A 25,762-nucleotide genomic window follows, 5' to 3' on the forward strand; every position below is an offset into this window, starting at 1 on the left:
TGAGGAGGAGAGAAGCTGCCCTGAGGAGGTCCAGGAGTCCCTCCAGGAGTTGAGTGCCTGACTCAATGGCTTCATTTCCACTCGCCCCCACGCAATTTTAACTCGCAAATCGCAAGGGGGGCGAGTGGAAATTTTGAGCCCTGCCATATGGATAGGAGTGTTTCATACAAGTGTCTACTGCACCATATGGCCAAGAGTATTTCATATAGAGCTTTACTTCACCATATGGATAAAATTGATTCATAAGCAATTCTGCACCATATGAACCGGAGAATGCTACTCCTGTACACACAAGTGTTCGATGTAGAGGTTTACAGTACCATAGACAGTGCACATGGCTGGGCAACCAATGTACAAGGGTACAACCTGTCCAGGAGGGACAGGGTTGGTAGAAGGTGGCGAGGGGTATGCATGTACGTAAAAAACAATCTAACTGTGCACATACGAGATGACCTCATGACCAAGAGATGCAATGGTGTAGAGTTCATGTGGCTGGAACTAGATAAGACTGATGCTAGTTGTAAACTAATTGTGGGTGTGTGTTATAAACTACCGAACATAGGGGAAGAGGAGGAGGCTCACCTACATTCCCAAATAGAAATCGCTAGTAAGCAGGGAAATGTAGTTATAATAGGTGACTTTAATTATCCGGACATTGATTAGTCAAATGGAACCTCTCATTCGATAAAGGCTGGCTGTTTTCTGAACCTGTTGCGGGACAATTTCATGGATCAGATGGTTGATGTCTCAACCAGGAAGAATGCTATACTAGATTTATTAATTACCAATAATGCGGACTTAATTGCAGACACAGCGATTAGGGATACATTTGGTAATGAGAGTGGCGTGCCCCAGGGTTCTGTGCTAGGCCACATACTGTTTAACCTGTTTTTTATCGACATGTGCAATTCGTTTAGTTACGAATCGAAATTCGTACGAATTTTCCTGAAATTCGTAAATTCGGAAGCATCCGAAATCCGAATTGCAGTTTCCGAATTATATCCGAAATACAAAATTCCGTTAACGAATTTCGGATCCGAATTTCTTTGAAACGGGAACTAATATTACCCCTGTAAATGAGGTTGAACAACATGACAAGATTTTTTTTTTAATCCGAAATACGGATCCGCTGCTGATTACAAATCACAATACAGGCAGGAAATACGAAATTCCGTTAACGGAATTTCGTTCCATTACGAACATTCATTATGATGAAGTTAAAAAGCAAAATACATTTGTTAATATTGGAGTTGATGAGTTTCTTTTTTTAATACGAAATTCGGATCCGATATCCGTTAACGGAATTCGTATTTCGTTTGGTTGACCAATCAAGTCTAGTTTTTTAATGATATCGGAGAGGGTGTTAATAGCCATGTTTCTGTGTTTGCTGATGATACTAAAATTGGGAGGGTAATAGACACGGACTAAGATATTAGAACATTACAGGAGGACCTGGATAAAATAGGGGAGTGGGCAACTATATGGCAGATGAGAAGTTTAATGTTGAAAACTGTAAAGTAATGCATTTTGGGGTTAAAAACAGGCAAGCGGAATACACATTAATGGGAACTTCACTAGGGAAGTCAGAGATGGAAAAAGATTTGGGAGTCATTGTAGACCACATATTGAACAATAGCTTGCAATGGCAGGCTGCAGCAAACAAAGCGAGCAGAGTCCTGTCTTGTATTAAAAAGGGAATGTACTGTAGAGACAAAGCAATAATTTTGCCACTTTATAGATCACTGGTTCAGCCTCATCTGGAGTATGCGGTCCAGTTTTGGTCACCAATCCACAGAAAAGATGTCCTTGAGCTGGAGAGAATCCATCGGAAGGGCAACCAAACTAATTAAGGGGATGGAGGACCAAAGCTATGAGACAAGGTTACTACGTTTAAACTTGTTCAAGCTAGAAGTGAGGAGATTAGGAGGGGACATGATTATGATGTACAAAATGTTCAGTGCTAATGGCAACATCAGCAATTAACTATTTACTGTAAACTCCATAACTGTAAGGGTTTTCCGCGGCGCCAGGCGGCGAGTGTGCGTTCCAGGGTGGAACGCACCAGGAAGAGCATAACTGCAGTCACGCCTCCTCACTATGACGCCGGCCGATGCGTTCCACCCTGGAACGCGGAAGCGGCACTACGCTTTCCGGCCGTTTCCCGCGCCCACGGGCTATTTAAACATCCTTGAAAGGTTAGCAAGGCGTTCCACTATTGAGGATCGAACGCCCTGCTAACCATCATGCAGGACCAATTTAGCCAGCCCTACGGAAGCTCCTTGGATCCAGGACATCCTTTCTTCAGCCACAGCCTGACAGGAGGACCTACACTAGCCGCCTCTCTGGGAGCTACACTCAGCAAAACTGCAAGTACTCTGCACCTGTAACTGCAGCCCATATGCTAATGCATTGCTCCTGCTGATGTTACAACTGTGAACCCCATTGACTTTAATCATTGTTGCAGTATTCTGTGTCGTATCACCCTGTGCATGTCCTGGACTGATCAAGGCTGGCTGTTTTCTGAACCTGTTGCGGGACAATTTCATGGATCAGATGGTTGATGTCTCAACCAGGAAGAATGCTATACTAGATTTATTAATTACCAATAATGCGGACTTAATTGCAGACACAGCGATTAGGGATACATTTGGTAATGAGAGTGGCGTGCCCCAGGGTTCTGTGCTAGGCCACATACTGTTTAACCTGTTTTTTATCTTAAATGTTGTGGTAAAACCCCAGCCTGTACCCTTTGTAGGTAGCAAATTTGGGCCTAGGCTTGCTCATTAAAATTGTCCTGCTGCTGGTCAATTATACACTACGGTATCATCTGTGGTCTCTTATTTCTTGTAGTAAAACACCTGCCTCTACTCTTTTATCTATAGTGCATTTGGCCTATTATCTATGATTGAAACTGTCTTGCTAATGGACACTCTTGAGCCAGGTTTTCTCTATAGTATATTAATTCTTGGAGTTAAGACCCAGTCTGTGCTCTTATCTTTATTATGTAAATTTGACCCACGTCTTGTCCTGCTCCTGGCTATTTTTACATTGCTGTGTCATCTGGGATCTATTAATTCTTCTTGTACATTCTGTTCAATTATCCCTCTGTAAAAATGTCCTGCTGCTGGCCAATTTTAAACTGCTGTATCATCAGGATGAGCATTTCTGTCATAGAACTCGGCCAGTGGAAGGACTGTTTTGCATCATGGAGAAAAGGAACAGCCACACTGAACTAGTGGACAGTTTTTATCTCCTGGTGGAGGCTGGTCTAGTCTGGTCTGGTCTGCTGAAACTAGCTCATAAAAGCCTTTTTTTTTTTTTAAATTGGAATGAATTAGATTGAGCTGCTGCTGTTTGCAAACCAAGCTGATTGTAAAAAGAAAAATACCAATTCCACAGCCAGATATGTGCTCCCAGTTTACGCTGGCACTGAGGCTGTCTGTGAAAAGCATACAGCTTTAGGGAAAACCTCATGCATGTTTTTGTGTGTTTTCAACATTGCCCTCAAAGGTGCATGAAAACAACCCTCTCCCCGATGTTCAGTATTTATGCTTGCATTGGTTTCCCATGGTGCTGCCCAGCTTCATTTTTTTATTACGGTCTTTATTAAGGTCTTAACCATAAAAATGGACAGAATTTACCAAGAAGAGTGCCCCTTTCCCCTGTACCCCTGTGACCATAGCCCGACTGCCATTACTGGCGCACGGCGTCCCTCAGCCGCGTGTAGCCCCCCCCCCTTTTCTCCGTTCCTGACCGACGCGGCTCGGCCCGGCCAGTCGAGTACGTGGGCGGCCATACGGGTACACATCCATTCTGGACCAGCCTCTCACACCACCGGAGACATCCCTTTGAGCCAGGATCTGACCAAGGAGATGATCGCACAGACAACAGGGGAGCTCCTGATCGTAAGTCCCTTTTGCTTGCTGTGACACTGCCATATACACCCAGACTCCACACTCTAAGATCTATTAGCGCTCCTGACACTGTCCTTATTACATAGATCCACTGGGCTCCTCGCCAGATTAAACCCACATATACAACTTTTGGTAGTTGCGCTCCTGAGTTTTTGCTTTTGATGTGTTGTCACCCATAGACTTTCATAGGATTTGTTACATTTTGAACACGATTCATTGCGCTCTTGGTGAATCAAACCCAGGCAAAAATGCCTATCACTATCAATCAGGGCTCTATAGCAGGAATGTGCAGTGAGGTCAGTGCCAGGTGGGGCACCCCCCGGCCCGTCCCTGCCCCATCCCAGTCCCACCAGACACCAAGCTATGTGTGGCGGAGGGAGGCAGGAGACAGGGAGGAGCCTCTCTGTCTTTCACTTGCTTGTCACTGATGAGGCGACTAGATGGATGCTGCCAGTGTTTTTTTTCTTCTTCTTTTTGATTGTACGGCTTGGACCAAAGACGCTTTGCCATTGTTCCAAACCATCGACAGATCGTACGCCTCTGAATCCAAGTAGCTCTGACCTTACACTGTTAGGTTCCACACAGCAGCGGGGAAGCCCACTGCTTTGTAACCTAATATAGCTGTCAAAAGCAAGATGAAGTGCCACTCCATGACAGGTTAAACAGAGAGGAGGCTTTCCCCACTGTGTAACCTGTTAGAAGCCGGTGTGAATAGAGGTCAAGCTGTCAGCTTCATACTTAAAGAGCCTCACCTGCCTTCTTAGACCGCATGTCCCTGCTCTATAGCCTTGCATTGTTATGTCAGTCAGGGCTGTAGCTACCATGGGGCGAGTGAGGCACTCGCCTCAGGCGCAGCTGAGGGGGGGTGTAGCCAGGGCCGGCCTGGCTGCACCCCCTTGCCCCTGTTGCCATGGTGAGCACAGGGCGCCGTTGGCAACAGGGGCGCCATGCAGCCAACACAGCTGCAGCTCGGCAGAGAGAAGAGGAGAGGCACAGGCTCCAGCTTCTCCTTGGGTCCCCGCTGCTCTCCCCGCCTGTATGGACAGAGGTCTGTGTCCTCAATCTCTTTTTCTATTTCAAAAGAGAAATGTCAGGGGTCTGTTTAGACCCCTGATATTTCCACGAAGCCTCCCCCAACAGTTAAAAAAAACAAAAATACCCCCCCGCCCCTCCCCCCACACACACACACCCACACTCATGCACACATATTATTAGACATGTGCAGAGGACAAAATGAATGGAAACTAAAAATGTTTTTATTAGTTTCATCAAACAAAACAAAAAATGTTATGCTATTTTGGATTCTGCGCATGCGTGCTGCCACCCTGGAGGTGGGGAGCATTATGTCACCTGACGCCGTACGTGCGCAGCGATGGGTGACATAATACATCTGTTGGTGGGCACAATTTTCTGTTCTTGCCTCGGCGGCAAAAGAAGCTAGCTACGGCTCTGATGTCAGTCATCAGTATGCGTCTGCTGTTTTCTTGCCCAGTCAGTAGGTCGGGATGAGAATATGGTACATGGTATGGTAATAAGGTATCAACCTTGGGAGAATCAAAAGACTGATAGAACACAATAAATGTTTCAAGGCTGAACGTTACCCAGATGGGGTTGCAGGAGCTCTTGCTATAATGTGCACATTATGACAGAGCTAACTCTGAGTTTACCCTTCTCCAGGGCTGAAAGCTTTGCAATCTCCGTCACTTCTCTGTTGCCACCACCACCATCTTTTTTGCCGCTTTTCATACAGACATCTCTGTTTGGCCATTGGACAACCACTGATGACTGCAAACTGCAAGTAAAGCAGTTTAAAATGTAAGCATTTCAGCTATGTATTTAGTGGTATGCCCGTAGCGTTGCTTTTACCTCCAGGCACAATGTAGAATTGTGTGAGCTCAAGAGGAAGCACAGAAGCAGGTGCAGAATTTGGGATCCAAACCAAGAACTCAAATGCTGAAAAAGTAAGTGTGCTAACCACATAAATTATCCTTTAATCTTAAACACAAACATCGATCATGTTTATGTCTCCCCACAAATTAGACAATAATACCATCAAAACCATACTCATCCAATCCTTAACAGCAGACAAAGGAATCTTTAACAATGCAACATTGTGACTGTAACAACCGTAATTAATCAAATAGAACCTGTCCAGGAATAATAAGAGAGATTCTGTCACTGTGCCAAATTATGGCAAAAAGACAAGTTCTCTTTGAAGGACAACCCTCCACCAACACATTTTTATTATTATTATTATTATTATTATATAACGCCAACAGTTTGCGTGGCACTTTACAAACTAAAGGGAAACAGTATAGTTACAATGCAATGCAAAAGTAAAAAGGGTTAGGAGGGCCCTACTCACGAGAGCTTACAGGAAGATGCAAGTGATAGAAAAGATAGTAACTGCACGGGATAATTTGATGGTGAAAGTAAAAGTTCAGTTGTTAGACTTCCCTGAATAGAAGAGTGTTCAAGGATGGCAGAAAGGTAGACAGAGTAGAAGATAGCTGGAGAAATTGGGATATGGACTTCTAGAGGTGGGGAGAAACTCTTGAGAAGTCCTGGAGCCAAGCAAGAGGGGAAGTGACAAGGGTGCTAGACAGCAGGAGGTCTAACAGCAGGGGGTCCATGGAAGAGTGAAGAAGGTGGTTTGGGCAATATTTTGAGATGAGGTTGGTGGTGTAGCTCGAGGCAGAGTTGTGGTTGGCTTCGTATGTTGTTACCAACTGCACAGTTGGTAAGGTAGATGAGTCTGGCAGCAACTTTCATTATAGACTGATGGGGGGATAGCCTGTATAGAAGTAGGCCAAGAGGAGGGAGTTGCAATAGTCAAGGCATGAGATAACAAAGGAGTGAATAAGTATCTTGGTGGTATCATAGGTTAACAAGGGGTGTATTTTGCTCTTTTAGATTGTAAGCCCTCAGGGGCAGGGCCCTCCTTACCATCTTGTCTTGAATTGTATTGTGATTGTAATGTCTGCCTTATATAGTAAAGCGCTGCGCAAACTGTTGGCGCTATATAAATACTATGTAATAATAATTTTGCACGTTACGGTGGTAAAGGCTACAAAATGTGGACAGTGATTGCATGTGAGGCCTGAAGAAGAGGTCAGAGTCCAGGATTATACCTATCACCCTGACATGAGAGGAGGTAATGATAATTGTGCTACAGATCTTGGTGGAAAAGTCAGGGGAAGGGGCATGATGCCCTGACTTTGCAGCTTCACCATGCTATGTTCATTTGTCAAATAAATGTATTCCAACCTCAAAACTATGTCAGAGGACACTGCTGGAAACATAAAGTATAGACAAATTTTATTTAAAATCCTTTTCTTGGAACCCATTGAGGGACACAGAAAGTCTTACACATTTGGGTTATATGGCGGCCAACAGGAGGATGGACACCGGCAAACAAAAAAACTGTAGGCCAGTCAAGGTTATAACCCCTCCTACTACCAACATGCCTTAGTTATGTAGTAAAGCAGTACCAAGAGCATGACTACAAACATGTAGGGCAGGACCTGTCAGTGGCGTAGGGTGGGTTGTCAGCGCCTGGGACAAGGCAAGTGGGTAGAATGTGGTGGTATGAGTATTACCCACCACAGGAGGGAGCGGCAAAGCATTGGCCTGCTGTATGCTAGGAGCTGTAGTCCAAGGAGGCAACCGGCAGTTACCGGAGCTGGGCCCTCTTCTTCCTTTCTGGGCCCCACCCCCCCAAGTGGCAGAATGCCAGGGCCCGGTTGCACATGCTACTGCGTCCCTTGAAACTTGGTAATTCTGCCAGTGGTACAGATGAGCGGGGCATACACCACTCATATGTATATATGCAGGAGGTGGCAGGCAGACACACAGCTCTGAATGGCCCTGCCTGCCAGGGCCGCTGTTAGAAATCATAGAGCCCCGTACAGCCCACCTGACAGGCCTCCCTCCTCCTCCTGGCATTATTGCTCACTTTACTGCAATATGTGAAAATGAGCAATACATTCATTGTTTGTTAATAAATAACAAATATGTGTACATTTTATATTGCGCCTTTTTTTGAAATGGTAAAAAAATGAATGCAAAACTGTAAAAAGCAACTTATTGTAAAAATCTATGTTGTGGTAACGCCCGATCTGCAGTGTCGTTTGTGTGTTGGGATGGTGTGTGTTGTGATAAAATGACGCAGGTATGAATTTAATCACTTTGCTATGTGCTGCCACGCAGTTGAGTACATTTTTTTTTTTCCAAAGTAGTGCTTGTGCATTACATACCCCACAATATAACATATATAACATACAGTTGCATGTTATGTGTGTGTTTGGAGGGTGGTGTTTTTTTTTACTTTTTACATTTATAAAAAAACATTTATAGTATTATTATTTTTTGTTTACTTTAGTTATGCGGGGCTTTGGGGAAATATTGGGGGTCTAAACAGATGCCTGATATTTCCTCAATCTCTTTTTCTGCAGCCCCAGTGTTAAATGAACAGGAGCACTCAGTACAGAGGCTTCCCATTCATTCACAGACCGAGGAGGCATAATGGTCTATTCACTAAGCTGCTGTAGGCAGCCAAGTGAATGACCGACCTGAACGCAGCTTCGTGAATAGACCCCATAGTATTCTCCACAGATATGAATGGGCAGGAAGCCTCTGTAGGAAGCCTGTAATGAGCTGCTCCTGTCCATTCATAAACTGAGGAGATAGAAACTGTTTATTATGTCTCCGGTCGTGAATGAACAGGAAGTGATGTGTACAGGCCCGGATTCCACACAAGGCCACCGAGGCCGGGCCTCGGGGCGGCAGCGGGGGTCCGTGTGAGGAAGTTGTGGGCGCCGGGCGGTAAGTTGCCCTTTCTCCATTTAGTCCTGCTTTGCACAAGCAGGACTAAATGTGGAGTGAGGGAAGCCGATTGTTCGTTTACATGTGAACTCGGCGATGTCGCGCCGAGTCTCTCCTCCCTGCAGTGAGCAGAGCAGCAGGTTTAAAAGTAACCCTGCCGCTCTGTGTAGACAGTGAGAGGGGAGAGCTGTGCTAGAACTCCTGTATTGGAGGTGACAGGGTCAATAAAGAGAACCTGTCACCTCCAATTGCTATCACGCAGGGGATTGTTTTCTTTTGTGTGATAGCAATAAAGTTAGGTGGGGGAAAAAAATGTAATTGATTTAAAAAAAAATGTAATTGATTAAAAAAAATAATATGAAATAATTAAATAAAAAGGTGATTAAAAAATAATAAGAAACAAATTATTAAAAAATAAGAAAATAATTATAAAAAATAAACAATAATAAGATGAAAAATTATAAAAAAGTTAATAAGAAATAAAAATCTAAAAAAAATTCAATTGATAAAAAATAATTACATAAATAAAAATTAAAAACATAAGAAGAAATAATTAAATACAAAAATTAAAAGTTATAAAAGTTTAAAAAAATTAAAGAAACAGTAAAAAAAAATTGAAACTAACCCCGCCGCCCTGAGGGTTGCCATTCATTGATGGGAAGGGTGGGGGGGGCGTATTGCGGAACCTGGCCTTGGGGTGGCAGGGAGAGTAAATCCAGCCCTGGATGTGTAGCTATGTTTTTATGATGGATGCATTGGGTAATTTGGGTAAAGATATGAGGGAGATTAAAAAAGTTAAGGCAAAATACATTTAATGGCTTTAATAGGAGAGAACTCTTGAATATATCCCTTTTCCACTTTTCGGCTGCTGCTGGTGCCAGGCGTCCACCGCTTCCTTTACTTCTACTTGCGACCTCGGAGTGCCTCCTTCCTTTTGCTCTCCGGGTCATAGTGGTACACCCATGTCTCATCTCCGGTGACAATTCTCTCCAGAATACTCCGATCTCCTTCATACCATCTCAAGAACTGAGTCACAACCTCCACACTCTTTTGACTGTGCAGAGCAGTAAGCTGTTTGGGAACCCATCATGTGCAGACTTTTCTGTATCCCAAGTCATTGTGCACTATGGCAAATCCGAATTTCCGCTGGTTTCACTCCCTCTGCCCAAAGAAAACGCACTAGGGCACATTGTTCTTCGATAGTGCAATCTCGAAATGGAGCGTCCATGATTCTGTCCTTATGACAACCTCCACAGGGTTCTGTGGAGGTGTGCCTCAGGGTTCTGTGCTGGGCCCCATGCTATTCAACCTATTTATTAACGATATCGGGGAGGGAGTGAATAGCCATGTTTCAGTGTTTGCTGATGATACCAAAATTGGGAGGGTAATAGACACGGACTTGGACATTATAACATTACAGGGGGATCTGGATAAAATAGGGGGATTGGCAACTATATGGCAGATGAGGTTCAATGTCGATAAATGCAAAGTAATGCACTTTGGGGTTAAAAATAGGCAAATGGACTATACAGTTATGGGTATGCCACTAGGGAAGTCAGAAATGGAAAAAGATTTGGGGGTCATTGTAGACCACAAACTGAATGGTAGCTTGCAGTGCCAGGATGCTGTAAACAAAGCTAGCAGAGTCCTGTCCTGCATTAAGAGGTGGATGTTTTGCAGGGACAAGTCTATAATTGTGCCACTTTACACATCACTGGTTCGGCCTCATCTGGAGTATGCGGTCCAGTTTTGGTCACCGATACTCAGAAAGGATGTCCTTGAGCTGGAAGCAGTCCAGAGGAGGGCAACCAAACTCATTAAGGGGATGGAGGACCAGAGCTATGAGACAAGGCAACTAAATTTAAATATGTTCTCCTTGGAAGTGAGGAGATTAAGGGGGGACATGATTTTCATGTACAAGATGTTCAATGGTGATAGCAACATTAGCAACAAACTCTTTACGATTAACTCCATAACAAAGACTAGAGGACACAACCTAAAATTGGTGGAGAAAAAATTTCAGCGCAAGGGGCGAAGGGGGTTCTTCTCAGTTAGAGCGGTTAGGGTCTGGAACTCGCTGCCACATACAGTGATTTCAGCCAAGAGTGTGGAATCGTTCAAGAAGCTTTTGGACGATTTCCCTAGGGAACGTAATATACAGGGGTACAGGTACTCTTAAGAATGAGATCACACAAGGACCTATACATACGCACACATCAGCAGAACCATATACATACACGCAATAGGTTGGACTCAATGGACTTGTGTCTTTATTCAACCTCAAATACTATGTAACTATGACTACCACTCATCTAGCCCGAGCGCTGTACTACACATGGTTGAACTATCCAACAGGCTATGTGAATATGCTGCATTGCGGAAGCTTCTCTCTGTTCCGGTTACCGCGTAATGTATACATTTTAGGGTTGCACAGATACTTTTCGAGTACCGGTGCCGATACTTGGCATTTTCAGGAGAACTACCAGGGTTGCAGCGGTTGCAGCTGGGACCTGGCTCTGGTGCTCCCCCACTGTCCTGAAATCATTAGTCTGTATTGTTTTAGAAAAAACTGTCACATGACAATAAACAAAAATGTATCAGTACTCGTACTTGTAAGTACTCGGCAAGTACCAGTACTCGTACTCGCAAAACTGGTATCTGTGCATCCCTTTATTTATATTTATAAAAACAAAATCGTACATTAAAACAGAGATGTACAAATCCCAGGAGCTCCGTGTGCTCCTTACAAATGACAGCAGCCACCTAATTTTTGAATTTTTCTCTAGTGTAGTCTTGGAGCTCAAAAGTATCGGTACATGTACTCGTACTTGTACAGAGTACTGTACTTGGTATCTGTGCAACCCTAATACATTTCCTTTACTTTTTCTTTCTCCCTCTTATATAGACTGTTAAAATTAATATTAACTTAAGGGTTTGTTTATAAATCTTCTGCCCAATCATAATCATAATCATAATGCCATTTGCACTGCAATCTGGCCACTAGATGTAGCTAAGGAGCACTAGACTGCATCTAGTGGCAGGAATGGTGTGCGAATGGCATTTGCCCAGCATATGGTTGGCTGGACTATTTATAATAGACCCCATAGTTTAGTGAATGGGATGAAGCTGTGCTCACTTCAATCATCCAATCAAAAATCCTGTTCCTTTTCTTTGCGCATGATTTAAAGTGAACACAGCTTCTTAAAGGAGAACTATGAGGTGAGTGCTTTTCACTCACCTCATAGTTCTAGCCAACCTGTGACAATGAGACTGTCACAGGTCGGCTTAGTAGATCGGGAGGTGAGCGAACACATACCGGCGTTCGCTCACCTCTCGATCCTGTCACGGCTCTCCGCCATGACAGGGGAGGGGCTGGATTCCCCCCTCCCCGCTCCGATCTGCCAGCGCTGACTGGCGGAACGGACGGGGGAGGGGGCGGGTACAGCTGGCTCTGCCTCTAGATAGGCAGAGCCAGCTGTCAGTCACGCAGCTGGGCGGATCCTGGCACAATTGTCGGGATCCGCTTCAGCTGCGGCATCTCAGTATACCGCGAGCTACAGCTCGCGGTATACTGAGCCTAGGGTGACGGGAGGACACTAGTTTGTGTCCTCCCGTTACCCTAAGGATAACTTTGGGGAAAAGCCTTAACCCCATAGTTCTCCTTTAATTGCTAGGCCAGGTATACTTTCACCTTGCAAAGTGCATATTCACTTTTCTAAGTGAACGGTCTCAGTTTCTTCCGTAAACCAACCCCAATGTATCCATCAATATAAAGATAAATATACTGTATTACAGGCCATCAGTCTCACATCTGTATACACAGCCCATTACACCTTTTTATACAAGCTAAACTGCAGTGGGATGTCATTCATTTTGAATGGCATCCCAATGCACTATTACGGTAGTGGGCAATGCACCCACCCTGCAGCATACAACAATACAAAGCACAGTGCTGCATAAAAAAGAGGTAAGGTGTGTTCTTAACAATAACATGTTGCACAACGCACAATGCACAAGTCCCGTGGGACCTTAACCATTTCATGTTTTCAATGTTTCCTGGCAGAATCCTTCAAAAGGCTTATGTTACGCCTTAACAGAAGATCGGGCCAGTTTACACCTGATGGGGAAAGCTGAAATGTACCTTTTGGCTCTCCTTGCCATTTTCTTTCCCAGGGGTGGGGGGCTGGATGTTCAATTCCTTATAATTACTCGGAGACAGAATCAGCACTGAGCAGCCTGCTTAGTGCAGACACACATACGCATGAGTGATGTAAGTCATTTTGTCCATCCCCAGATACTCCAAGCAATGTGTCAGCAATGATTTCTGAAGGTTTAGGATCCACCTGAACCTCTGCAATGTCTGGACAGTTAGAGACATGTTGTCCTCTAGAGCTCTTAGTGAGTGTTCCCGCAACAGGAGGTCATCACAGTATCCCACAAAAGAAATATTCTTGCAACAGGGCTAATGGTGGAGCAAGCACATGAGGTGCAGAAGACAACTCCAGCAACTTATTGGTTGGGTACTGAAAGTCATCTTCCAAAGGTATGATAGTCACCTTGTTAAAGGAGAACTATGGGGTCAGTGTTTTTCCCCATAGTTCTCCTTAGGGTAACGGGAGGACACAAACTAGCGTCCTCCCATTACCCTAATGACGGGATCCGCCCAGCTGCGTGAGTGACAGCTGGCTCTGCCTATCTAGAGGCAGAGCCAGCTGTACCCGCCCCCTCCCCCGTCCGTTCCGCCAGTCAGCGCTGGCAGATCGGAGCGGGGAGAGGGGAATCCAGCCCCTCCCATGTCACGGCAGAGAGCCGTGGCAGGATCGAGAGGCGAGCGAACCCGGTATGTGTTCGCTCACCTCCCGATCTACTGAGCCGACCTGTGACAGTCTCATTGTCACAGGTCGGCTAGAACTATGAGGTGAGTGAAAAGCACTCATGTCATAGTTCTCCTTTAAAGTGACACTGAACTCAGGAGTTAAATCTTAAAAATACATTCAAGTACCGCAACTATTAACCAAAATGTATCACTCGGCTGTACATCCTCCAATCATCTCTGAATTGGTGCTGACACTGTCCTTCCTTCTGGAGGGTGGCTACTTTTGTTCCCCGTGGTCCCTGTGTGTGATGTAAGGTAGCCGCCACTCCAAGCTCATTCCCGTGATGGACTACAATCTCCATACAAATTAGTAAAGTAAGCATGAGATTGTAGTCTATCACAGAGGATACTAAAATTACAGGTTAGTCTTTAAAACAGCAGATCTAAAAAAGACATCTATCCTCCTAGGACTAAAGCAAAAAACTGAGCCATCCTGGTAGTAAGAGGAATTAAACCCTGGGCTTGCCTGCAGGCTAGAAGGTGCAGTCGGAATGTTTCACATAGGGTTGCCACCCGTACGGTTTTCACCCGGACAGTACGGGTTTCGGATCCTGTGTACGGGAGGGAGGCGGGCTCCCACCCGTACACAGGATTCAAACGGCAGACTTGCTCACCTGGCGGCAACACTTACTTTCCCTGATACATGGGCAATAAACATGAACTTAAAATGTATGAAAAAACACACATAAAAGCACATTAAATGCATCTAAAGTGAGAGATGCAAATCAAAAACCTGTATTACTGCACGTCCACAAGTGTGATGAGCCTGCAGTGACCCTTGACGAAGGATCCCACGACCCATTAGATTGTTTGTTTCTTTATATAATTTATTTTAAAAAATTGTATGGGGGTAAACATACAACGCAGCAAATGCAATTTGGTGGCATATAATGGCAACGAAACCTATTCTGTGAAAAATGCCAACAACCTTTTTGTATATTTTTGTAAATGTTGTTAACTGTTCTGTAAAAGCCAACTTTCATTTCAGGTACAGGAGTCCCCTAAAAGCCATTGCCTTCTTAATTTTTGATCATAGTTGGTCTTGACAGATTCTGATGTGGCTGCAACAGTTCACAGTTTCATACATGGAATTGCAGAATATACAAAATAGAAGAGCAGGATGAGTTCAAAGGTGTTGGGAGTTCAGCTCTACAGTATTTGGATTTTAGAAATGTAGTTTTTACATTGAAAGAATGAATTTCCCTGAATGACACTATGACTTCTCTTCCTTCTCCTTGTGTGTTATGACAGACAGGTCCTCTTTATCCTCGTTGTCGTCATCTGCATTTACATGGACCAAGATTGGGCGGGAAAGAACCTTCAGAGCTTCCAGGTAGCTTGGCGGAGGAGTCTGAGTGTTCTCCAGAGGCCGGGACAGAACCTTCAAAGCATGCATATAACTGGGTGGAGGGGTAATGGTGTTGTTTAGGCGGAAGCCATGAGGAGCCAGCAAAGCATTGACTTCTGTTATGCAAACAACAACAACAAAAATAAGCTCTGGTTACTAATCTGTCAAAACCCCAAGATGTCTGTTTTCTTATCCGTAATACTGCATGGTACTTACCATTTGGGTCTTGCAGGATTCCGGGAGAAGATGGGGGGCTGTGTGCTTCCTGCACAGTAACATTAATGGGCTCCCTTTGATAAATATTCCTGCGTGAATGAAAACCCCGTCGAGTTTGTGGCTTCTTGCAGAACAGGATTGTTATGTACTTGTGTACACACTGCACACAGCACTTTGTGGACTTGACCACACGAACCCAACAGAACACGAGGATCATTACAGCAGCGAGGCATATGGTGAGCCAAACAAGCCAAGACTCCTCCATTCTGAAAGACAGAGATAACGTGAGACATCAGATCCATACTTATGTGATTAACCCAAACCTAAGATCACATGACTACACTTTGAAACACTTGCAGGAAGAGGGTGACAATTACATTCCTGTACCTATTGATGGATGATTTTACAAAATTTAAAGTGTATTTCCACTTTTGCAGACAAATTTGGGAAAACCAAACTATAGGCATACCTAAAAAATAATTTTAAAAATATATTTCTTACCTTTCTATCTGATTCTTTGGAGCAGGTCTATGGGCAGGCTGCAAGCTACTCTGAACAATTTCAAAATCAGAATATACTCTCATATACTCTTATAATATATATATACTGTATATACACAAACACACACTATATTGCAAAAGTATTGGGCCCCGCCCCCTCCAAATCATTGGATTCAGGTGTTCCAATCCCCTCCATGGCCACAGGTGTATAAAATCAAGCACCTCGGCATGCAGACACTTCTACAAACATTTGTAAAAGAATGGGTCGCTCTCAGGAACCCAGTGACTACAAGCGTGGTACGGTGATAGGTTGCCACCTGTGCAAGTCCATCTGTGAAATTTCCTTGCTACTAAATATTAGTTAGGAATAGACATGACACTAACCACTGTTAGTGGTATTATAACAAAGTGGAAGCAACTGGGAACAACAGCAACTCAGCCAGGAAGTGGTCGACCACGTAACATGACAGAGCGGGGTCAGCGCATGCTGAAGCGCACCGTACACAGAAGTCGCTGACTGTCTGCAGAGTCAATAGCTACAGACCTCCAAACTTCATGTGGCCTTCAGATTGGCACAACAACAGTGCGTAGAGAGCTTCATGGAATGGGTTTCCATGGCCGAGCAGCTGCATCCAAGCCTTACATCACCAAGTGCAATGCAAAGTGTCGGATGCCGTGGCGTAAAGCACGCCGCCACTGGACTCTAGAGAAGTGGAGACGTGTTCTCTGGAGTGACGAATCACGCTTCTTTGTCTGGCAATCCGAACAACGTTTCTGGGTTTGGCGGTTGCCAGGGGAACGGTACTTGCCTGACTGCATTGTGCCAAGTGAAAAGTTTGGTGGAGGGGGGATTATAGTGTGGGGTTGTTTTTCAGGGGTTGGGCTTGGCCCCTTAGTTCCAGTGAAGGGAACTCTTAAGGCATCAGCATACCAAGACATTTTGGACAATTTCATGCTCCCAACTTTGTGGGAACAGTTTGGGGATGGCCCCTTCCTGTTCCAACATGACTGCGCACCAGTGCACAAAGCAAGGTCCATAAAGACATGGATGAGCGAGTTTGGGGTGGAGGAACTTGACTGGCCTGCACAGAGTCCTGACCTCAACCCCATAGAGCACCTTTGGGATGAATTAGAGCGGAGACTGCGAGCCCGGCCTTCTCCTCCAGCATCAGTACGTGACCTCACAAATGGTCCAACATTCCCATAGACACACTCCTAAACCTTGTGGACGCCTTCCCAGAAGAGTTGAAGCTGTTATAGCTGCAAAGGGCGGAGCCAACTCAATATTGAACCCTACGGACTAAGACTGGGATGCCATTAAAGTTCATGTGCGTGTAAAGGCCGGCGTCCCAATACTTTTGGCAATATAGTGTATATATAGTATAAGTGACAGAGTGGGTTTCCTCTCATTATTATACAATGAAGAAGTCAAGCTTCTAGATCTTGAACCCTTTGTTAAGACATTATTAAAATCTAGTTTACAACTGACAAGGAGATCTGCCAGCACAGTACAGACAGGGTTATGTATAGTCAAAATTAACTCCCTAGCCACCTCCTTGAAATTACAGAGAAATGAAAAACTTCAGTTTTCAGAAAAGAGCAAGTAAAATGATAAGCAACAATGTATGCTGCATTAATGGGAACATGTCACAAATATAAACTAAAAGTTTGGCTGCAAATGTGGAAATTAGACACAAGTGTTTAAAATGTAGCTGAAATTATTGGTTTACTTTGGCCTGCCCCCAGCACTCCATGCAAGTCTTATATTCACGTGTCGCCATTCCAATGAGTTCTTCACTATGTGAACCCCTAAAATTTTCTTCATCGGTACTAGGGATGCACTGATACCGACACTAGTATTGGTATCGGTGCCGATACCGAGTATTTGGGCAAGTACTCGTACGCGCCCTGCTCCTATACTTACCTCCGGTACCTGAACTTCCAGTCAGAGGGAGATATTTCTCTGACCGGCAGTGTCTGAGGGAGCTTGGAGCCGGCTTCCTTTCCAATCAGGAAGCTGGGTGGCACGTAATGACCCACCTCTCGGCTTCCTGATTGGTCAGGAAGCCAGGCAGCCTCTGAAGCCGGTGTTCTTTCACTAGAACACCGGCTTCACATTAATCAGGAAGCCAGGCGACGGATCATGATCTACCGCCTGACATCCTGATAATCGGGGTACAATGCACCTGTACTCAGTGCTCGGTATCAGCAAGTACCGGGGGAAAAAAATATCGGTACTCGATACCAAAAAAACAGTATTGGTGCATCCCTATCAGGTACCATGTATGTACCCATTAGTTGGAGTAAGAACTCTTAGGTTTGCACGGAGATTGCAATATCAATGCTTTTTCGGGGGCGTATATGATAGAGAAAAGTTTAAAAAAGAACCAAAAGCCAAACCATTTTTTTTGGCTTTAGTTCTCTTTTGGGTCACAGGAGTAAATTTACTAATGTACTTCTGTGACCCAAAGTCAGAATCTATTTGCTGACCGCACAGAGCCGCACTGTAGCTGGGAAAGATCCCAACAATATTGTTGGGATCCACCCCGCTGCCTGATTGACAGTTGGCTCTGCCTCTCTAGAGCCAAAGCCAGTTGTGTCCACCCCCTCCCCTGTCTGTCCCTCCAATGACCACTGGAGGAACAGAGAGGGGATGGGGGAATCCCTGCGGGGAACCATGACTGACAGACACTTCACTCTGCAGGGAGAAGACCATAAGCTGAGCGATCAGCGCTTTGTGATCACTCAACGCTCGATCTATAGAGCCGACATTTGACACCTGCAGGGCCCAGGTTGGAACCATGCCCATAGGCAATCATTGGTTTTCACATGTTGAGCGTTTTACAGAGCGTAGGAACGAGCTGCAAAACGCCCAGGTGTGAACCCGGCCTGAGGAGAACTTTGGGGAAAAGCACTGACCCCATAGTTCTCTTTTAAGTCACCTCTTGCCAGAGCAATATTACAAATAAAATAATCTGAATAACACCACCCTATTATATAAGGCTCTCCATATTTACCGAGCACGAGAAATGTGTTGAACAAACTCATACTGGCGGTACAATGAATTTATACATCATGATGCAAAGTGATGGAGACAATGAAGGCTCACCTGGGACGGTTACACTGCAGGTATGTGGTCAGGCCAGATGCACACATATCAACAACTTGATGGCCACACTCCCAGAGAGAAGTCATGTTCTCTGGACATTGTAAGATCACAGGAGAAATGGGCGACATTCCCTTGTTAAGCAGCGAGAAGAGGGGCCGTTGTGGAGTACACCCCATCTGTAGAGAGAGAAGACGGAAAATTATGGATCCTAATGCTGATCATGTCTATTCCTTATATACATTTGCCAAAGCTGTTTGCTATGAAGCTGCACATGTATAAGCCAGGAAAGGAAGAGAGTCCCTGGGGGAAGTCAGCTATATTGTGTGGCCCAAAACCAAAACCTGGAGCCATATAGGAATTGGAACTCTGGCAGCAAGATCTCACCACCAGTGCTGGGACAAATTTAAGATGACAAAGCCATCTAATAGCGGAGTCCTAAAGATTACATCAGGAAAGCAGAATGCACTAAGGGCAGAAGCGTAACTAGGAACCTCAGGGCCCCGATGCAAGAAACAATGAAGGGACCCCCCACTCCACCCCCCATAAAAAAATGTTGGTGCCTTGGCAGTTATCGGGGTAGTGCAGGTGTGTAGTTCCTGGAGGCAGGGCCACCAGTTGAAATCATGGGACCTCGTACAGGTTGGGCTGTGCGGATTAATTATTATTAATAACTGCAGACATAGGCGGATCCCTACGCCAGATATTCCCCTCAGACTGTTTTGATTTTTGTTTTTGCTGATAGGGGATAAATTGGCAAGAATAGGGTGATAGATATGTTCTGTTTTACAGAACTATTATATATTGTGTGCATGGCTTCTAGTGATCCCCTCCTACTACTTGACTATGCTAATGTGGAAGAATCTGAAATGCAATTGTATGCTATACTGACTGTGCATCATGTGCTATTTTATTGTTTTATTCTACTTTGGAAAATTAATAAAATACTTTGAAAGATAATTATTATTAATAATTTGTATTTATTTATTTTTTAAATGTACTTTTTATCACGTTTTTATTTTATTATTTTTTACTTTATCAGTTTTTTTTATTATTATTTATTTTACTAAGTTTTTTTTAATTATTTTTTACTTTTTATCAATTTAAATTTTTTACAATTTTTTATTTATTTTATTATTTTTTTACTTTTTTTTCACTTAACTTTATTGCTATTACACAGGGGATAACAAGCCCCTGTGTGATAGCATTCTGAGGTGACAGGGTCTCTTAATGAGCCTGCCCTCCAATACAGAAGATAGAGCACACGTGTGCTCTATCTTCTGTACAGCTCAGGTTGTGACAGCTGACACAGGAGCGCTGCGAATACAGCGGTCCTGTGTCACTGATCATGGAGCATCCTGAACTGCCTTACCGTGGGCTGGGGTCCCCCAGAAGAGCATGGGACCCTGGAAACCACAACACAGAAGAAGGTGGCCAGCGGGGGAGCAGAACATGGAGGGGGGCCGCACAACTCACAAGCTGGCTGCATACAAGTGATTTCAGCGGCTTTGTAGCCGCTGAAACCACGGGTACAAAACGGCTCCTCTGATTTACATTAAGGCCAGAAGCAGCGCTAAATGTAGGGAAAAGAATCACGGCACTGAGCACCATCAGACCGGGCCCCCCTCAGGTGGCGGAACGCCAGGGCCCAGTCGCACATGCGACCGCTGCAAGCCTGGTAGTTCTGCCAGTGACTAAGGTTTAGCCTGAACCTACACGTCACTAAACATAAGCAGCTATTCTGTGTTCTAGAATATCTAATACTGAAATTTTGATCAAGTTAACCCAATCAAATTTAGATTTGATATGTGGTTAAAGGAGAACTATGAGGTGAGTGCTTTTCACTCACCTCATAGTTCTAGCCGACCTGTGACAATGAGACTGTCACAGGTCGGCTCAGTAGATCGGGAGGTGAGCGAACACATACCGGCGTTCGCTCACCTCTCGATCCTGTCACGGCAGAGAGCCGTGACAGGGGAGGTGCTGGATTCCCCCCTCCCCGCTCCGATCCTCCAGCACTGACTGGCAGAACGGACGGGGGAGGGGGCGGGTACAGCTGGCTCTGCCTCTAGATAGGCAGAGCCAGCTGTCACTCACGCAGCTGGGCGGATCCAGACATAATTGTCGGGATCCGCTTCAGCTGTGGCGTCTCAGTATGCCGCAAGCTGTAGCTCGCATATACTGAGCTTAGGGTGACGGGAGGACGCTAGTTTGTGTCCTCCCGTTACCCTAAGGACAACTATGGGGGAAATCCTTAACCCCATAGTTCTCCTTTAATCAGGTTTTGTAATATGCACATAAATATGGAAGAGGTGCAAAATCTAGTTGTGTGGCGGCTGCATTGTTATGTGCAGTATATGGCCATTGTGAGACTGCGCTTTTCTATTCTACATATTGATACAAATGATCAATGGATCTGCCAGTCTACGTATTACAGGCTTGTCCAGAAGCACGGATAGATATTACGGTACGGCGTAACCACAGATCATAGTGCTCATAGCAACATTTTAACAGGGCCCTCAGTGACTTCTCTGTGTGGCACCTGGCAGTGTCAACTGTGACAATGCTGTCAATGCTGTCATTCATGTGGATGTTACTTTGACATGTACCACCTACAGAAACATTGTTCCTGACCAAGTACACCCCTTCATGGAAATGGAATTCTCTGATGACAGTGGCTTCTTTAAGCAGGATAATGCCCCCTGCCACACTGCAAAAATGATGCAAGAATGGTTTGAGGAACACAACAATGAGTTTGAGGTGTTGACTCGGCTTCCAAATGCTCCGGATGTCAATCCAATCGATCATTTGTGGGATGTGCTGAAAAAACAAGTCGGATCCATGGAGGCCTCACCTCACATCTTACAGGACTTAAGGGATCTGCTACTGACGGCTTGGTGCCAGATACCAGAGCATACCTTCATAGGTCTAGTGGAGTCCATGCTCAGTTCAGAGCTGTTTGGTGGCAAAAGGGGGACTACTCAATATTAAGTAGGTGGTCATAATGTTATAGCTGGTCAGTGTGGTACAGTAGTAGGGATCAGTGCTGTGGCTAGAAGTTGTCAGGAAAGAGAGGAGCAGCATTTCAGGCCTCAGCATCTGCCTGTAAATTCTAAACATCACATTATTTTGTATAATACTGTGTAACCCTAATACACTCTAGGTGAGGGTGAGTCATCCTCCTTCCGGGCAAATTTTGCAAGAAAATGATCCTGCGCTATGCTGCAGTATATTTCAGAGAGATTTGGGCATCTCAGCATTCCCAGGAATCTTGTCGGCAGGAGGTTCATGTCAACACCTGCACCGCAGAAGTTGGGAAAAGGGAAAAGAGTATATGAACAGCGGCGTCCCTAGCTTTTTTTACCACCGGAGACAGGGGGAGGCGGGGGCAGACATGAGAACGAATCTACCCTCTGCAGGCTCTGCATCTTCAAGCCTGGCTCTTAGCAACCTCGGAGACTCTGGCCAGCGTCCTACCCAGCTCATGGCAACTAGTGAAGTCATTGGTTGACAAGAGCTAGGCAGGATGCCGTCCACAGCATCCCAGGTTGCTAAAAGCTGGGCAGGCAGATGTATATGACTATTACACATTTCCCTGCCTGGTTCTTAGCAACCTAAGATGCTCTGGCCAGAAAGGGGGCAGCAGCACCATTGCAAACATCATGTAGCAGAGCAGCCACTGGAAAACAAACATGCCGCTCTGCCTGCCGCCGCCCCCATGCGACCAAAAGAGATGTTGCCTGAGGCAACAGCCTCAGGCTGCCTCATTCAAGTGACAGCCCTGTATATGATTAAATTATTTTCCCACCCACAGGTTTTTTTTGTTGAAGAGGCAGGTGGGCCACACTGAATAAGAGGACCTTACCTGTGGTGCAGCGTCTGCTTTTACTTGCATGCAGTAAAGCACCACAATGCAATGGACACATGTGATGGCAGCCTGTGTGTGCCCTGGTACTGATCACCTCCCTTTGTATCACTAAGAAGACTGCACGGCATTGAATCAGGAGAAAAGATTGGAGTCCTTTGAAAGCATTTGCTAAAAGCCTGATGATATATATATAGGAAGGCAAAACTGAGTTGACTATATAATATTTAGCACAGATGGCACGTCTGCTGGGTGGCAGAATTCATTGGCTCATTTTATTTTTGTGCTGCTTAGAGTTGCCATTTAAAACCCCGCTGAAATAAAGAAGAGTTTGCTCTGTTGGATAACACTTACTTGTTCACAGAAGAAAGAGGCGTCCATTCCCTTGATGCTGGTAAAACAGACAGGACTCCATCTGCCCTCTGCAAATACCTCCATGTGCCCATCACAGGAAGAGCGGCCACGGGAGAGTCTCCATGAGCTGTTATCTATAGGTATTAGATCAGAAAAAAATAAACATCCTTGGCACCTTAGCAGCAGAAATGTTTCCATACTGTATATGGGCAAAATAATATACCACAGAGACTTTAATGGGGAACTTCGCTCCTCCACCCCCATTTTATGTTTTAATGTTTTGTGCAGCATTGTTCTCAATTACCATACTCAATTGTCCAGCGTTGCCCTGCCCAGCGTTGCCCTACTGTGATCCACACTGTTCAGGTGACACAAGCCAAGACCTAGGTCGCCATTTTGGTGCTCCTTAGTCATCCGGCACTGGCTACCTCTTCCTGGTTCAGACAGCTGACCCCCTGATGACGTGTGCAACTCCTCGCACCGGCCTCTCTGTGTCCCTACTCCTGCAGTATCCAAGGATATATGTCGGGGACATTACAGGAGGCTGTGTGAGCAGGGTGCGTTATTATCGCCTAGGCAAGAATACGGTGGAGTGTGATGTAAAAAGCTTGTTCATGTGCTTCCCCCACCACTTCTGTGCTGTCAGGGGAAATGCATTAGGGGATATGTAGTTTCATCCCAGGCACTGATATAAAGAAGTCCTGGCTGCATCCAGCAACTACTGAGCATGCATGCCACACAGCCAGGGCTGTCCCTATAATGAGTCAGCTTGAGGCTGTTGTCTCAGGTGGCATCTCTTTGGGTCATCTTTTCTGGCCAAAGCATCCAAGGTTGCTAAGAGCCAGGTGGGGAGATGTGTAAGGGTCATACACAAGCTCTTAGCAACCTGGGACACTCTGACCAGTGTCCCTGCCCAGCTCCTGGCAACCGGTGATGTTATTGATTCCAATGAGCTGAGCGGGATGCTCTGGCCAACGTCCAGTCCAGCTCTTGGCAACCGTTGAGGTCAGTGAGCTGGGTGGTATGCTGGCCAGAGCAGGGTGGCGCACCACCAGGACCCCATCAAAACCATATCTTGTCCACCCCATCCCCTGGAACGTGACCACACACCTCCCCACCCCTGCCACAGGCGGCAGTTGTACTAGGGACACCCCTGCAAACAGGCCCGTATATTCCTATGGTTGAGGCTGTATATCTCTGGTTGTCTGGAGGCAACAATGACTATGAACCAGCCATAGCAAAGCAAATGTGCAGTAGGAAACTGGGGAGTGGGCCTGAAAGTATGTCAATCAATATCTGACACTCAGGGGAGTAGAGGGAACATTTAAAGAACATCTTCACTAAATACCATTTCACCTATAACAGTGAACCCAAAACCAAAACACCGGCTGAAAGTGTGAGAGAAGATGGTTGGCCCCACTGTCTCAATCACAACCATTGTCCCGATTCATAGAGGAGTCGATGGGTTTCCTTTTTTAACTGGTGATCATATTGTTTACACGGAGCAGCAGTTAGATCCACTTTAAAGAAAGACTCTCTTAATAGGGTTCAAAAAAACAGTGTGGGGGGTCCACTTTAAAGGAGAACTCTACTTAATGGGTTTGAATGGAACACAATGTGGGCATCGTGGAAGAACTAAGGGGGTTATTCACTAAAGAGCCGAAGGATCCAGCTGTAGCTTCGGCTGATCGTTCGGCTCTCTTCGGCTGCCTCTGCCCTTTGGTTCAGTCGAACCGAAGGGCTGCTGTACGGGCTATTCACAATAGCCCGTACAGCAGCCGAGTGGCTCAGCCGAGCCGAAGGCATGTGCTTCAGGCAGCTTTGTGAATAACCTCCATAGTCTTGGTGATGTAGATAGAAGGTGTGAAGAGTGTCCCTGCTCATTACCTCTTGGCTCTGTGGAGTTTCGGATGCATGATATGGCTGCAATGCTCTCCGCGGCACAGAGCTGCACTGACTTCCCCGAGCTCTCGCACTCGCTCACACCGGACTCGTTTCCTGCATTGGACGGCCATGAGAAAATCAAAGTTAAACAAAAACTCAAAAACTTATATAAGATTTCACAAGGTTATCAGTGGGGGTCAATATTTTGTATAGCATTGCTGCTTCTTCTTGCAGGTCTATAGATTGCCGTCTCATTGAGAAGAACACAATTACTGGGCTGCCGATATTTTATTTTGATGTCTGTTGAAATTTTGGATAGTGTGTAAGTTTTAGAACCCCTCTCTGGTTTTTATTGCTGTCTGGGGGCTCTCTGGAGAGATTCAACCCCACTACTGGTCCTGGTTACCATTCTCTCCAGTACAAAAAGTGATGGGGAATTCAACATTCTTCAGTTGTCACAAAAACAGGATATGAGAAAGAATCTTCCCATAGGGAAACCTGTTCAGGTGACAACTATCTATATCCCCTTACAATGGAGAAATCGCATCTGACTTGCTCCTGTGTCTCTGAGACATAAAGGGAAATCTCCATGACACAAACAGCAAATAAATAAATAACTGATGGTGTCTTAAACCTTTCCTACTCTATCCCCCCCAAAAAAAGATTTGGGCATTGCCAGGTCCGGCACGCCATCTAGTGGTAAATCTACAAAACTATCTCCAAGATACAATAATCATTTTAAGCAAAAAGAAAGGATTTCAAAATGTAAAACAACTGTTTAAGAAGAACTCCAGGTATGCAAAAAGTTAACCCTTGCAGTGGGGCTACCTCCTCCATACCCCCCCCCCCCCCCCCCCCCCTCACAGGGGTATCTT

The 25,762-nt window shown here is 45.2% G+C and overlaps 2 protein-coding genes across 2 annotated transcripts in view; both read right to left on the reverse strand.

Moving 5' to 3' along the window:
- LOC108799264 (zinc metalloproteinase-disintegrin BlatH1-like) overlaps window positions 1-13,116 on the reverse strand; it is a 51,957-nt gene extending 38,841 nt beyond the window's left edge. The window contains exons 1-3 of the mRNA XM_018571102.1: window positions 12,998-13,116; window positions 9,646-9,792; window positions 5,582-5,706 (exon numbers count right to left, since the gene is read on the reverse strand). Coding sequence (XP_018426604.1) covers window positions 5,582-5,706; window positions 9,646-9,792; window positions 12,998-13,116 — 391 coding nt within the window. The remainder of the gene's footprint in view (window positions 1-5,581; window positions 5,707-9,645; window positions 9,793-12,997) is intronic.
- Window positions 13,117-14,816: 1,700 nt separating this feature from the next.
- The window catches only part of LOC108799265 (scavenger receptor cysteine-rich type 1 protein M130-like), a 30,530-nt gene continuing 19,584 nt past the window's right edge, over window positions 14,817-25,762 (reverse strand). The window contains exons 4-8 of the mRNA XM_018571103.1: window positions 24,891-25,001; window positions 23,004-23,137; window positions 18,788-18,963; window positions 15,179-15,444; window positions 14,817-15,078 (exon numbers count right to left, since the gene is read on the reverse strand). Coding sequence (XP_018426605.1) covers window positions 14,828-15,078; window positions 15,179-15,444; window positions 18,788-18,963; window positions 23,004-23,137; window positions 24,891-25,001 — 938 coding nt within the window. The 3' untranslated portion in view covers window positions 14,817-14,827. The remainder of the gene's footprint in view (window positions 15,079-15,178; window positions 15,445-18,787; window positions 18,964-23,003; window positions 23,138-24,890; window positions 25,002-25,762) is intronic.

The sequence above is a fragment of the Nanorana parkeri genome, unplaced genomic scaffold, assembly GCF_000935625.1.
Source record: "Nanorana parkeri isolate BGI_ZX_2015 unplaced genomic scaffold, ASM93562v1 scaffold1679, whole genome shotgun sequence".
NCBI lineage: Eukaryota > Metazoa > Chordata > Amphibia > Anura > Dicroglossidae > Nanorana > Nanorana parkeri.